This window comes from Siphateles boraxobius, unplaced genomic scaffold, assembly GCF_051911475.1.
Source record: "Siphateles boraxobius isolate OS27281-9 unplaced genomic scaffold, OSU_SipBor_1 363, whole genome shotgun sequence".
Classification (NCBI taxonomy): Eukaryota; Metazoa; Chordata; class Actinopteri; order Cypriniformes; family Leuciscidae; genus Siphateles; species Siphateles boraxobius.
Genome location: NW_027508990.1, coordinates 30,001 through 43,658, shown reverse-complemented (window position 1 = coordinate 43,658; position 13,658 = coordinate 30,001). Strand labels below are relative to the sequence as shown.

Sequence of the window (13,658 nt, the reverse complement as noted above, 5' to 3'; positions counted from 1 at the left end):
GTGTGTGTGTGTGTGTGTGTGTGTGTGTGTGTGTGTGTGTGTGTGTGTGTGTGAAAGAGAGAGTAAACAAACGCATTGAAGCGCATCATCCGCGAGTCACTCATAAATGTTTCAGAAGTGTCCTCTACTGTACTCTACTCACTAATCGACTGAGTTTCTGCAACAACAAACACTTTAATAAAATAAAGCATATCTTCACAAATGCATTTGATAAACCATTGAGGAGCCGTTTGCAAACACTCACACAACTCCAAAACCCAACAGCTCAGGACTATATAAACATGCATATCTCAATATTTCAGAATGAGCTTTTCCCTCGTCTATATAAATAATAAAGCAGAGTTGCATCATGGGATTGTTCATTCACACTCATGTCATGCGTTTGAGTCTCACAGCTGTCAGTGTGTTACAGTCAAACCAAACATTATTCAGACACCAGATATCATTTTTAATATTGTTTTACTAGTGTGTGTGCAGGACACTATAGTACATTTATGTAAGAGAGGAGAGCAAAATAAAGTAAACTGTGACATATTATACACAAATATTCTTCATACAGCGACTACCAGTAAAAATAATAATTTGGGACCAAAAATGATTCCGACACTTTGAGCTGATCATGTTTTGCTGAAGTGTTTTTTCTTTAACGCAGCACTATGCAGTTTTTTTAGCTTAACTGAACAGCTTCGGAGTTATTGGAATGGTTAAATGATTCTTTTCGGGTCGAATGGTGGTCGTCTCGCCCCCCCTGGTGCCTGAGAGTGGAAAAACCGCACTTGCAACTTTGGGCCGACGGACCGCCGTCAGGAAGTATCGCGTGATATCAGTTCTCGCGATGTAACGAATTGCTTTACGGCACTGCACACATTACACGCATACACGCCCCCATCCAGGATCCGGCTAGCTATAAGAACAACTATCGTCCCATGGCAAAGCCGGCATATAAGAAGCAGAAAGCTAGAAAAGCATTGTGGGAGGAACAGAGAAAGAGGAAACGGCAGACTGACCGAGCGAGGAGTCAGACACAAGTAAACATCGGACCTGCGTTTTCAGAATAGCGAAAAAAACGAAGCGCGCGCGGTCGGAAGAGTCTAGAAAAAGGAAAGGAGAATCTGACGGCGCGAGGAACCGGACAAGAGTCCCACTCGCTCAGGCTTTCACTGTTAAAGTTGATTCCTGCGATTACCATGAGAACAGTTGTCAATATCTCACATAATTATCAGGACATAAATAAGCCTATACGTTGTAAATAGTGTAAATGAGCGCAATTTGCAAACTATTATGATAAATAGCAATAACCATGTCTAACAACATCATAACGGACATTGATACGAAATAATGCGACGTACATGATACACTTTATTGATGTCATCTGGCATTTAGGCTCAGGTAAGCCTAACGCGGTAGGCTACTTTATTATTATAAAGTGCAGAGGCCGTGAGTGTAGATCATAGACTGTCACACTCTGCGTGAGTTGTATTTACGACAGTAACGTTAAACACAAGTACTCTACAGCGACTCTAGGTGGCGCTGTTTGACAAAAACAGAAATCCTGCATAGTGCCGCTTTAATTGCTAATGCACCTTCTTACACCACAGACTGAACAACATGAAGCATTGCTTGGTAATTGTTTGAGCTAAACTGGTATTATCTAATTGTGTAGTTAAATTTAACAGCTGACAGATATTCATCATAATTCATGTGTGAGACAGTCTAACAGAAGGACGGACAAAACCAGTGAAATATCAGCTGAGTTCTGGTCATATTTCATTATAATAACTGTGATAATGTGAGAAATGTTGAAGGAGTCTGAGTAGAGTGTGGTTTGTCTGTAGACTGTGATGTCACTCACCGGAGCTCGTCCTCTTCTCCGTGTGCCGTGTCCCAGACTCCCGGAAGGCGACGAGCGCTCGGAAGAAGGCCCGGATCACGGCCCATCTGAAGGTGGCCACCGGGTCGAGGCCCATCAGGCCACAGACCAGCGCGTTCCCACTGCTCTTCAGCAGAGCCACGATATCAGGACGCATGTGGTCCGTGTTTTTCTCACGGAAATCCTGCGGGACAATCAATTACATCCCATTTGTTTCAGCTTTATAATGACTACAGCTATAGCTTTCCTGTAGAGCGCTGGCACTTGCAACGCCAAGGTCATGGGTTCGATTCCCAGGGGAAGCAAGAACTGATAAGAATGTAAATGTGTACCTTTGAAATTCAATGCAAGTCGCTTTGGATTAAATGCATAAATGTGAATGACATTCAATATATGGGTCAGTATATATAGACACGAATATTGAATACGTTTATTGTCATTGTACTGTCGCCTTTTTTCCCCTTTGTGCCATTGGCTTTTGGCTTGCTTAGTTAAATTTAACATTTAATTTAATAATCAACATTAATATTGATCTGCCTGCATTGACAGCATTATACGAGACGATGAGCTGGACGATGACATCACGGTTTTCTCCAGAGCAGCTATATATATATATATAAATGAAATAAATTAATAACTTTTTGCAACAGAAATGAAACATCACTGAATTTTCTTTAAGCTGTGACTGTGACGTTATTTTCTTCTGGAAACAAACTATGTTGCATTATTTTCCTGTTATCTCTGTAAAGCTGCTTTAAAACACTCTGTATTGTAAAAAGTGCAAGAAGACTTGATTGTACAATGAAATGTAGTCTCTCATTCAAAAGTGCACACACACACACCCATTACAAAAATATAAACTAATGTAAACAAATGGTACAGAATGTAAATGTAAAGAGTGCAAAAAATAAAAATAATAAATATGTACAATAGAGAAAAAAAGGGGGGAATAGTGCAATATAAATAGTTATGGATATATGCCAAATTTGATTGCGCAAATCCCTTATTTCCCATATCACATAAGCATTTATGTTATGTGGCATTTAGAGCTTGTACAGCTATCGGATAAAAACTGTGTTTGAAACGATTTGTCCGTTTTTTAAGGGAAATTGTATTTTTTTTCACCATTTTTATAATGCATACTGTGAAATAGATTAGTATGCTAATAAACTAGGGTTATTATAGGTAACTATAAGTAAAACTGTAAAAAAAAAGCTAAATATTGTGTCTCAACGATACAATAATGACAGAAAATGAAGATGGTTGATGTGAAGCAGCTCATAATCAACACTGATACTGTCACATCTGATGACAACACTTTCCAGTGAACACTATTAATATAAACATGCACACACAGTGTGTGTGTGTGTGTGTGTGTGTGTGTGTGTGTGTGGTGTACATTTAACCCTCTCTGCCAAACACGTTCTCCAGATACACTCGTAGCCGAGGGGCCAATCCAACCAATCAGATTAAATCGCAGAATTAGGTCACTGGAAGTGGTGTGTGTGTGTGTACATACATATGCAAATGCTTACTACTTAATCTCACACACACACGGAAGCCTGTTTCAGCCACAGAATATAAAACGTAATTGGGAGTTTATATCTCACGATTCTGAGACAAGTGAAATATAAACTTGCATTCTGACTATTGTTATATTTCAATTCAGACTTTATAGTCAAAAATTCTGACTTTTTTCTCAGAATTGAGAGATATAAACTCGCAATCGCAAATTTCATTCTGTGGCAGAAACCAGGTATGATTTTTTTTTATATCGTAATTCTGACTTTTTTTTCTCAGAATTGAGATTTGCAACTGAGAGAAAAAAGTCAGAATTGTGAGATAAAAAGTTGATTCTGTGGCAGAAGTCAGGTTTGATTCTCTGAAACGTAGATTCTGACCTTGACGCCGTATTTGACCTTCCCGGCGTAGTGGCGTATGATGAACGCCGGCTCCATGACGGCAGGGAACTCGATGAAGACGCTTCCCTCGTGCTGACGCTTAAACTTGTCCAGCAGAGTTTGATTAGACGCCTGCGGAAAACTACAAACAACAACTCTCATTTATTCATGATGAAATGCTTTAAAACTCTTAAGTCATTATAAGTCATCATTTTTTTATGATAACATAATATGATAATGTTTCCAATATATGATAACTGCATAATTGCAATTTGATATGAGTCATATGTGACCTTGGATCATGAAACCAGTCACGAGTCGCACCGGTGTATTTGTAGCCAACAATACATTGTATGGGTCAAAATTATCGATTTGTATTTTATGCCAAAAATCATTTGGAAAGATCATGTTCCATGAAGATATTTTGTATTTAAATTTCCTACCGTAAATATATAAAAAAATTATTTGTGGATGCAGCAAAATCTCGAACATTATTGGACAAACTTTAAAGAGGATTTTCTCAATGTTTCCAGATTTTCAATACTTGTGTCTCAAACAAATATTGTCCTATCATAACAAACCATACATCAACGGAAAGCTTATTTAATCAGCTTTCAGATGATGTATAAACTCAATTTGAAAAAAAATTGACGCTTGTGACTTTTGTGGTCCAGGGTCACATATATGTTGTGTATTGTATAATGTGTTCGAGACGCACTTGCACTCTTCGTCCAGCAGGTGGAGCAGCGCCGTGGGTTTCTTACTGATGAGGTTAATGCAGGCCGTGTTGTCGATGTACTCGATCATGTGCCAGCTGATGCCCTGAGACCGATACTCCTCCTGAGAGTCAACGTCACATGATCAACTCTCACGGTCACATGATCAACTCTCACGGTCACACGAACAACTCTCACGGTCACACGAACAACTCTCACTGTCACGCGAACAACTCTCACTGTCACACGATCAACTCTCACTGTCACACGATCAACTCTCACTGTCACACGATCAACTCTCACTGTCACACGATCAACTCTCACGGTCACACGATCAACTCTCACGGTCACACGATCAACTCTCACTGTCACACGATCAACTCTCACGGTCACACGATCAACTCTCACGGTCACACGATCAACTCTCACTGTCACACGATCAACTCTCACTGTCACACGATCAACTCTCACTGTCACACGATCAACTCTCACTGTCACACGAACAACTCTCACTGTCACACGATCAACTCTCACTGTCACACGATCAACTCTCACTGTCACACGATCAACTCTCACTGTCACACGATCAACTCTCACTGTCACACGATCAACTCTCACTGTCACACGATCAACTCTCACGGTCACACGATCAACTCTCACGGTCACACGATCAACTCTCACGGTCACACGATCAACTCTCACTGTCACACGAACAACTCTCACGGTCACACGAACAACTCTCACGGTCACACGAACAACTCTCACGGTCACACGAACAACTCTCACTGTCACGCGAACAACTCTCACTGTCACACGATCAACTCTCACTGTCACACGATCAACTCTCACTGTCACACGATCAACTCTCACTGTCACACGATCAACTCTCACTGTCACACGATCAACTCTCACGGTCACACGATCAACTCTCACGGTCACACGATCAACTCTCACTGTCACACGATCAACTCTCACGGTCACACGATCAACTCTCACGGTCACACGATCAACTCTCACTGTCACACGATCAACTCTCACGGTCACACGATCAACTCTCACGGTCACACGATCAACTCTCACGGTCACACGATCAACTCTCACGGTCACACGATCAACTCTCACTGTCACACGATCAACTCTCACGGTCACACGATCAACTCTCACTGTCACACGATCAACTCTCACTGTCACACGATCAACTCTCACTGTCACACGAACAACTCTCACTGTCACACGATCAACTCTCACTGTCACACGAACAACTCTCACTGTCACACGATCAACTCTCACAGTCACACGAACAACTCTCACTGTCACACGAACAACTCTCACGGTCACACGAACAACTCTCACTGTCACACGATCAACTCTCACTGTCACACGATCAACTCTCACTGTCACACGAACAACTCTCACTGTCACACGATCAACTCTCACTGTCACACGAACAACTCTCACTGTCACACGAACAACTCTCACTGTCACACGATCAACTCTCACTGTCACACGATCAACTCGCACTGTCACACGATCAACTCTCACTGTCACACGATCAACTCTCACTGTCACACGATCAACTCTCACTGTCACACGAACAACTCTCACTGTCACACGATCAACTCTCACTGTCACACGATCAACTCTCACTGTGACACGATCAACTCTCACTGTCACACGATCAACTCTCACTGTCACACGATCAACTCTCACTGTCACACGATCAACTCTCACGGTCACACGATCAACTCTCACGGTCACACGATCAACTCTCACGGTCACACGATCAACTCTCACGGTCACGCGAACAACTCTCAATGTCACGCGAACAACTCTCACTGTCACACGATCAACTCTCACTGTCACACGATCAACTCTCACTGTCACACGATCAACTCTCACTGTCACACAATCAACTCTCACGGTCACACGATCAACTCTCACGGTCACACGATCAACTCTCACTGTCACACGATCAACTCTCACTGTCACACGAACAACTCTCACTGTCACACGAACAACTCTCACTGTCACACGAACAACTCTCACTGTCACACGAACAACTCTCACTGTCACACGATCAACTCTCACTGTCACACGAACAACTCTCACTGTCACACGATCAACTCTCACTGTCACACGATCAACTCTCACTGTCACACGATCAACTCTCACTGTCACACGATCAACTCTCACTGTCACACGATCAACTCTCACTGTCACACGATCAACTCTCACTGTCACACGAACAACTCTCACTGTCACACGATCAACTCTCACTGTCACACGATCAACTCTCACTGTCACACGATCAACTCTCACTGTCACACGATCAACTCTCACTGTCACACGAACAACTCTCACTGTCACACGATCAACTCTCACTGTCACACGAACAACTCTCACTGTCACACGATCAACTCTCACTGTCACACGATCAACTCTCACTGTCACACGATCAACTCTCACTGTCACACGAACAACTCTCACTGTCACACGATCAACTCTCACTGTCACACGATCAACTCTCACTGTCACACGAACAACTCTCACTGTCACACGATCAACTCTCACTGTCACACGATCAACTCTCACTGTCACACGATCAACTCTCACTGTCACACGAACAACTCTCACTGTCACACGATCAACTCTCACTGTCACACGATCAACTCTCACGGTCACACGAACAACTCTCACTGTCACACGAACAACTCTCACTGTCACACGATCAACTCTCACTGTCACACGAACAACTCTCACTGTCACACGAACAACTCTCACTGTCACACGAACAACTCTCACTGTCACACGAACAACTCTCACTGTCACACGAACAACTCTCACTGTCACACGATCAACTCTCACTGTCACACGAACAACTCTCAATGTCACGCGAACAACTCTCACTGTCACACGATCAACTCTCACTGTCACACGATCAACTCTCACTGTCACACGATCAACTCTCACTGTCACACGATCAACTCTCACGGTCACACGATCAACTCTCACGGTCACACGATCAACTCTCACGGTCACACGATCAACTCTCACGGTCACACGATCAACTCTCACGGTCACACGATCAACTCTCACTGTCACACGATCAACTCTCACTGTCACACGAACAACTCTCACTGTCACACGAACAACTCTCACTGTCACACGAACAACTCTCACTGTCACACGAACAACTCTCACTGTCACACGATCAACTCTCACTGTCACACGAACAACTCTCACTGTCACACGAACAACTCTCACTGTCACACGATCAACTCTCACTGTCACACGAACAACTCTCACTGTCACACGAACAACTCTCACTGTCACACGATCAACTCTCACTGTCACACGAACAACTCTCACTGTCACACGATCAACTCTCACTGTCACACGATCAACTCTCACTGTCACACGATCAACTCTCACTGTCACACGATCAACTCTCACTGTCACACGAACAACTCTCACTGTCACACGAACAACTCTCACTGTCACACGATCAACTCTCACTGTCACACGAACAACTCTCACTGTCACACGAACAACTCTCACTGTCACACGATCAACTCTCACTGTCACACGATCAACTCTCACTGTCACACGAACAACTCTCACTGTCACACGATCAACTCTCACTGTCACACGAACAACTCTCACGGTCACACGAACAACTCTCACTGTCACACGATCAACTCTCACTGTCACACGATCAACTCTCACTGTCACACGATCAACTCTCACTGTCACACGATCAACTCTCACTGTCACACGAACAACTCTCACTGTCACACGATCAACTCTCACTGTCACACGATCAACTCTCACTGTCACACGATCAACTCTCACTGTCACACGATCAACTCTCACTGTCACACGAACAACTCTCACGGTCACACGATCAACTCTCACTGTCACACGATCAACTCTCACTGTCACACGAACAACTCTCACAGTCACACGATCAACTCTCACTGTCACACGATCAACTCTCACTGTCACACGATCAACTCTCACTGTCACACGATCAACTCTCACGGTCACACGATCAACTCTCACTGTCACACGATCAACTCTCACTGTCACACGATCAACTCTCACTGTCACACGATCAACTCTCACTGTCACACGATCAACTCTCACTGTCACACGATCAACTCTCACTGTCACACGATCAACTCTCACTGTCACACGATCAACTCTCACTGTCACACGAACAACTCTCACTGTCACACGAACAACTCTCACTGTCACACGAACAACTCTCACTGTCACACGATCAACTCTCACTGTCACACGATCAACTCTCACTGTCACACGATCAACTCTCACGGTCACACGAACAACTCTCACTGTCACACGAACAACTCTCACTGTCACACGATCAACTCTCACAGTCACACGATCAACTCTCACTGTCACACGAACAACTCTCACTGTCACACGATCAACTCTCACTGTCACACGATCAACTCTCACTGTCACACGATCAACTCTCACTGTCACACGATCAACTCTCACGGTCACACGAACAACTCTCACTGTCACACGAACAACTCTCACTGTCACACGATCAACTCTCACAGTCACACGATCAACTCTCACTGTCACACGAACAACTCTCACAGTCACACGATCAACTCTCACTGTCACACGAACAACTCTCACAGTCACACGATCAACTCTCACTGTCACACGATCAACTCGCACTGTCACACGATCAACTCTCACTGTCACACGAACAACTCTCACTGTCACACGATCAACTCTCACAGTCACACGAACAACTCTCACTGTCACACGATCAACTCTCACTGTCACACGAACAACTCTCACTGTCACACGATCAACTCTCACAGTCACACGAACAACTCTCACTGTCACACGATCAACTCTCACTGTCACACGATCAACTCTCACTGTCACACGATCAACTCTCACTGTCACACGATCAACTCTCACTGTCACACGATCAACTCTCACTGTCACACGATCAACTCTCACTGTCACACGATCAACTCTCACTGTCACACGATCAACTCTCACGGTCACACGAACAACTCTCACTGTCACACGATCAACTCTCACTGTCACACGATCAACTCTCACTGTCACACGAACAACTCTCACTGTCACACGATCAACTCTCACTGTCACACGATCAACTCTCACTGTCACACGATCAACTCTCACTGTCACACGAACAACTCTCACTGTCACACGATCAACTCTCACGGTCACACGAACAACTCTCACTGTCACACGATCAACTCTCACTGTCACACGATCAACTCTCACTGTCACACGATCAACTCTCACTGTCACACGATCAACTCTCACTGTCACACGATCAACTCTCACTGTCACACGATCAACTCTCACTGTCACACGAACAACTCTCACTGTCACACGATCAACTCTCACGGTCACACGATCAACTCTCACGGTCACACGATCAACTCTCACGGTCACACGAACAACTCTCACTGTCACACGAACAACTCTCACTGTCACACGAACAACTCTCACAGTCACACGAACAACTCTCACTGTCACACGATCAACTCTCACTGTCACACGATCAACTCTCACTGTCACACGAACAACTCTCACTGTCACACGAACAACTCTCACTGTCACACGATCAACTCTCACGGTCACACGATCAACTCTCACGGTCACACGAACAACTCTCACAGTCACACGAACAACTCTCACAGTCACACGATCAACTCTCACTGTCACACGATCAACTCTCACTGTCACACGAACAACTCTCACTGTCACACGAACAACTCTCACTGTCACACGATCAACTCTCACGGTCACACGAACAACTCTCACTGTCACACGAACAACTCTCACTGTCACACGAACAACTCTCACTGTCACACGAACAACTCTCACTGTCACACGATCAACTCTCACGGTCACACGAACAACTCTCACTGTCACACGAACAACTCTCACTGTCACACGATCAACTCTCACTGTCACACGAACAACTCTCACTGTCACACGATCAACTCTCACTGTCACACGAACAACTCTCAATGTCACACGAACAACTCTCACTGTCACACGATCAACTCTCACGGTCACACGATCAACTCTCACTGTCACACGAACAACTCTCACTGTCACACGAACAACTCTCACTGTCACACGAACAACTCTCACTGTCACACGATCAACTCTCACTGTCACACGATCAACTCTCACTGTCACACGAACAACTCTCACTGTCACACGATCAACTCTCACTGTCACACGATCAACTCTCACTGTCACACGAACAACTCTCACTGTCACACGAACAACTCTCACTGTCACACGATCAACTCTCACGGTCACACGAACAACTCTCACTGTCACACGAACAACTCTCACTGTCACACGATCAACTCTCACTGTCACACGAACAACTCTCACTGTCACACGATCAACTCTCACTGTCACACGAACAACTCTCAATGTCACACGAACAACTCTCACTGTCACACGATCAACTCTCACTGTCACACGATCAACTCTCACTGTCACACGAACAACTCTCACTGTCACACGAACAACTCTCACTGTCACACGATCAACTCTCACTGTCACACGATCAACTCTCACTGTCACACGAACAACTCTCACTGTCACACGATCAACTCTCACTGTCACACGATCAACTCTCACTGTCACACGATCAACTCTCACAGTCACACGAACAACTCTCACTGTCACACGATCAACTCTCACTGTCACACGAACAACTCTCACTGTCACACGATCAACTCTCACTGTCACACGATCAACTCTCACAGTCACACGAACAACTCTCACTGTCACACGATCAACTCTCACTGTCACACGATCAACTCTCACAGTCACACGAACAACTCTCACTGTCACACGATCAACTCTCACTGTCACACGATCAACTCTCACAGTCACACGAACAACTCTCACTGTCACACGATCAACTCTCACTGTCACACGATCAACTCTCACTGTCACACGATCAACTCTCACAGTCACACGAACAACTCTCACTGTCACACGATCAACTCTCACTGTCACACGAACAACTCTCACTGTCACACGATCAACTCTCACTGTCACACGATCAACTCTCACAGTCACACGAACAACTCTCACTGTCACACGATCAACTCTCACTGTCACACGATCAACTCTCACAGTCACACGAACAACTCTCACTGTCACACGATCAACTCTCACTGTCACACGATCAACTCTCACTGTCACACGAACAACTCTCACTGTCACACGAACAACTCTCACTGTCACACGAACAACTCTAACTGTCACACGATCAACTCTCACAGTCACACGAACAACTCTCACTGTCACACGATCAACTCTCACTGTCAAACGATCAACTCATGATCAATTATATATATATAATTATTATTATTAATATTAATATTTTTTTTTAAAGTGTGTTCCAAATATAAATTGCTGCTCAAAGTGTTTCACAGGTCAAAATATAAATGCTTTATTAAATATAAAAACAACAATAACTATTATTATTATTATAATAATTATTATTATAGTGCCTTTCAAACATAATGCAGCTCAAAGCGTTTCACATTTCAGAATAAATATATTCCGAAAAATTTTAATAAAAACAAACCAAAAAATGAAACAAAAATGAGAATAAAAGCATACAAACAGCTACATAAATAACTGAATAATTATTGAATTGAAGGCTTTAATATTTTAACAATATTTGACTAAGAATTCAATAAATATTACGTTTGGTTGTACATATTTAAAAAATAAAAATTGGTGTTTTATATATTTTGACAACGTGATTTTTAATATGTAGGTATATTTGATTTGAAGGAATCTGTAGTGTTTTTTTTTACTGTAATATAGTCAAACATTAATAGGGATACATTTCATAACATCAAACATGATGCCAAAATCTGACCGATCAAACCTAATGATAAATATAGCTGCAAGCAGCCATTACCGGGGCCAAGCGCAAGAAGCGGCAACAGATGCCATCATGGGTGGGAGTGGCAGACCAACTGCAGCAAGGAGCAATTAAAGACATTTAAAGATGAATTTAGGCAAATGGCTAAAAAATCATATATACAGTAACTTTTAAGATGATTTAATGGATTATCACTTTCGACAAATAGGTGGCGCAGTTACGAAATCGATGTGATGTGGTCAGAGTGAGGTGACAATGACACATACAAAGTTTGGTGTCAAAATATCAAGGCATTGCAGAGATAAAGACTTAATAGTCATTTTGGCAGCATGTCTCAACTTTGCTGCTGCGGTATACGAAAACGGTTTCGTCTATCGTCACGAAATCCATAACTTTTAGTCGGCACGGTATGGAGATGACACGATTCGATTTTGGTGAAAATCGGACGAATGGTCTAGGAGAAGTTCGAAAAAGAAGGTTTTGAAATTAAATAAAGATGGCGGACAGGAAGTTCGTCCAAATACGTCAAACTTGGTTCTCGGCATGACCCAAGGAATCTATTAAGACCAGTGTCATTACAATAAGCACATTTTTAAAAAAGTTATTAGCATTTTTGGAAATGTAATTTTAACTTTTGACCAACAGGTGGCGCTGTCTTGAAATCTTTTGAGTACCTTCAAGGCAAGGTGCTGGTAACAAATTCTGAGTTTCATAATGTTACAGCAATGTGTTCATTAAGTATAGCATTTCACATCACAAAACTGCATTGAAATCAATGGGATTTTCATGTTTTGTTCTATTATAGCGCCACCAAGAGGCAAAATCTCACATTTTTTTTTCATGTGTCCTTGGAATGAGCCCATACATATGTGTGCCAAATTTGGTGAAAATATCTCAATTCGCTTCGGAGTTTTAGACATTTATATGAAAAAAAGCATCAAAAATGACTGACACGTGACTTTAATTTGATTTTACTACCCCTTACCATCAATATTTTGGCATTTGGGCCATCACATTTAGTTAACAAGCTATGGTTCCAAACTTCTGACGGTGGTTTCGTCTCGATCGGACTAGCGGTTTCGAAGATATCGGCAAATGTTTTTTAAGCGCTAAATCACAACGCTACACAAACTGTAAGTCGAAACCTAGCATGTTTGGTATCTGTGGACTCGGCAAGGATTCAGGACCTCAACGAGATGACTCCCGTGAAAATAAGT

The 13,658-nt window shown here is 43.2% G+C and overlaps 1 protein-coding gene across 1 annotated transcript in view; it reads right to left on the bottom strand.

The window, feature by feature from the left end:
* Positions 1 to 1,852: 1,852 nt before the first annotated feature.
* Positions 1,853 to 13,658, bottom strand: part of LOC143702917 (unconventional myosin-IXAa-like) — a gene marked incomplete at its 3' end in the record, with an annotated part of 28,764 nt that continues 16,958 nt past the window's right edge. Inside the window, exons 11-13 of the mRNA XM_077196842.1 lie at positions 4,490 to 4,611; positions 3,772 to 3,913; positions 1,853 to 2,054 (exon numbers count right to left, since the gene is read on the bottom strand). Coding sequence (XP_077052957.1) covers positions 1,853 to 2,054; positions 3,772 to 3,913; positions 4,490 to 4,611 — 466 coding nt within the window. The remainder of the gene's footprint in view (positions 2,055 to 3,771; positions 3,914 to 4,489; positions 4,612 to 13,658) is intronic.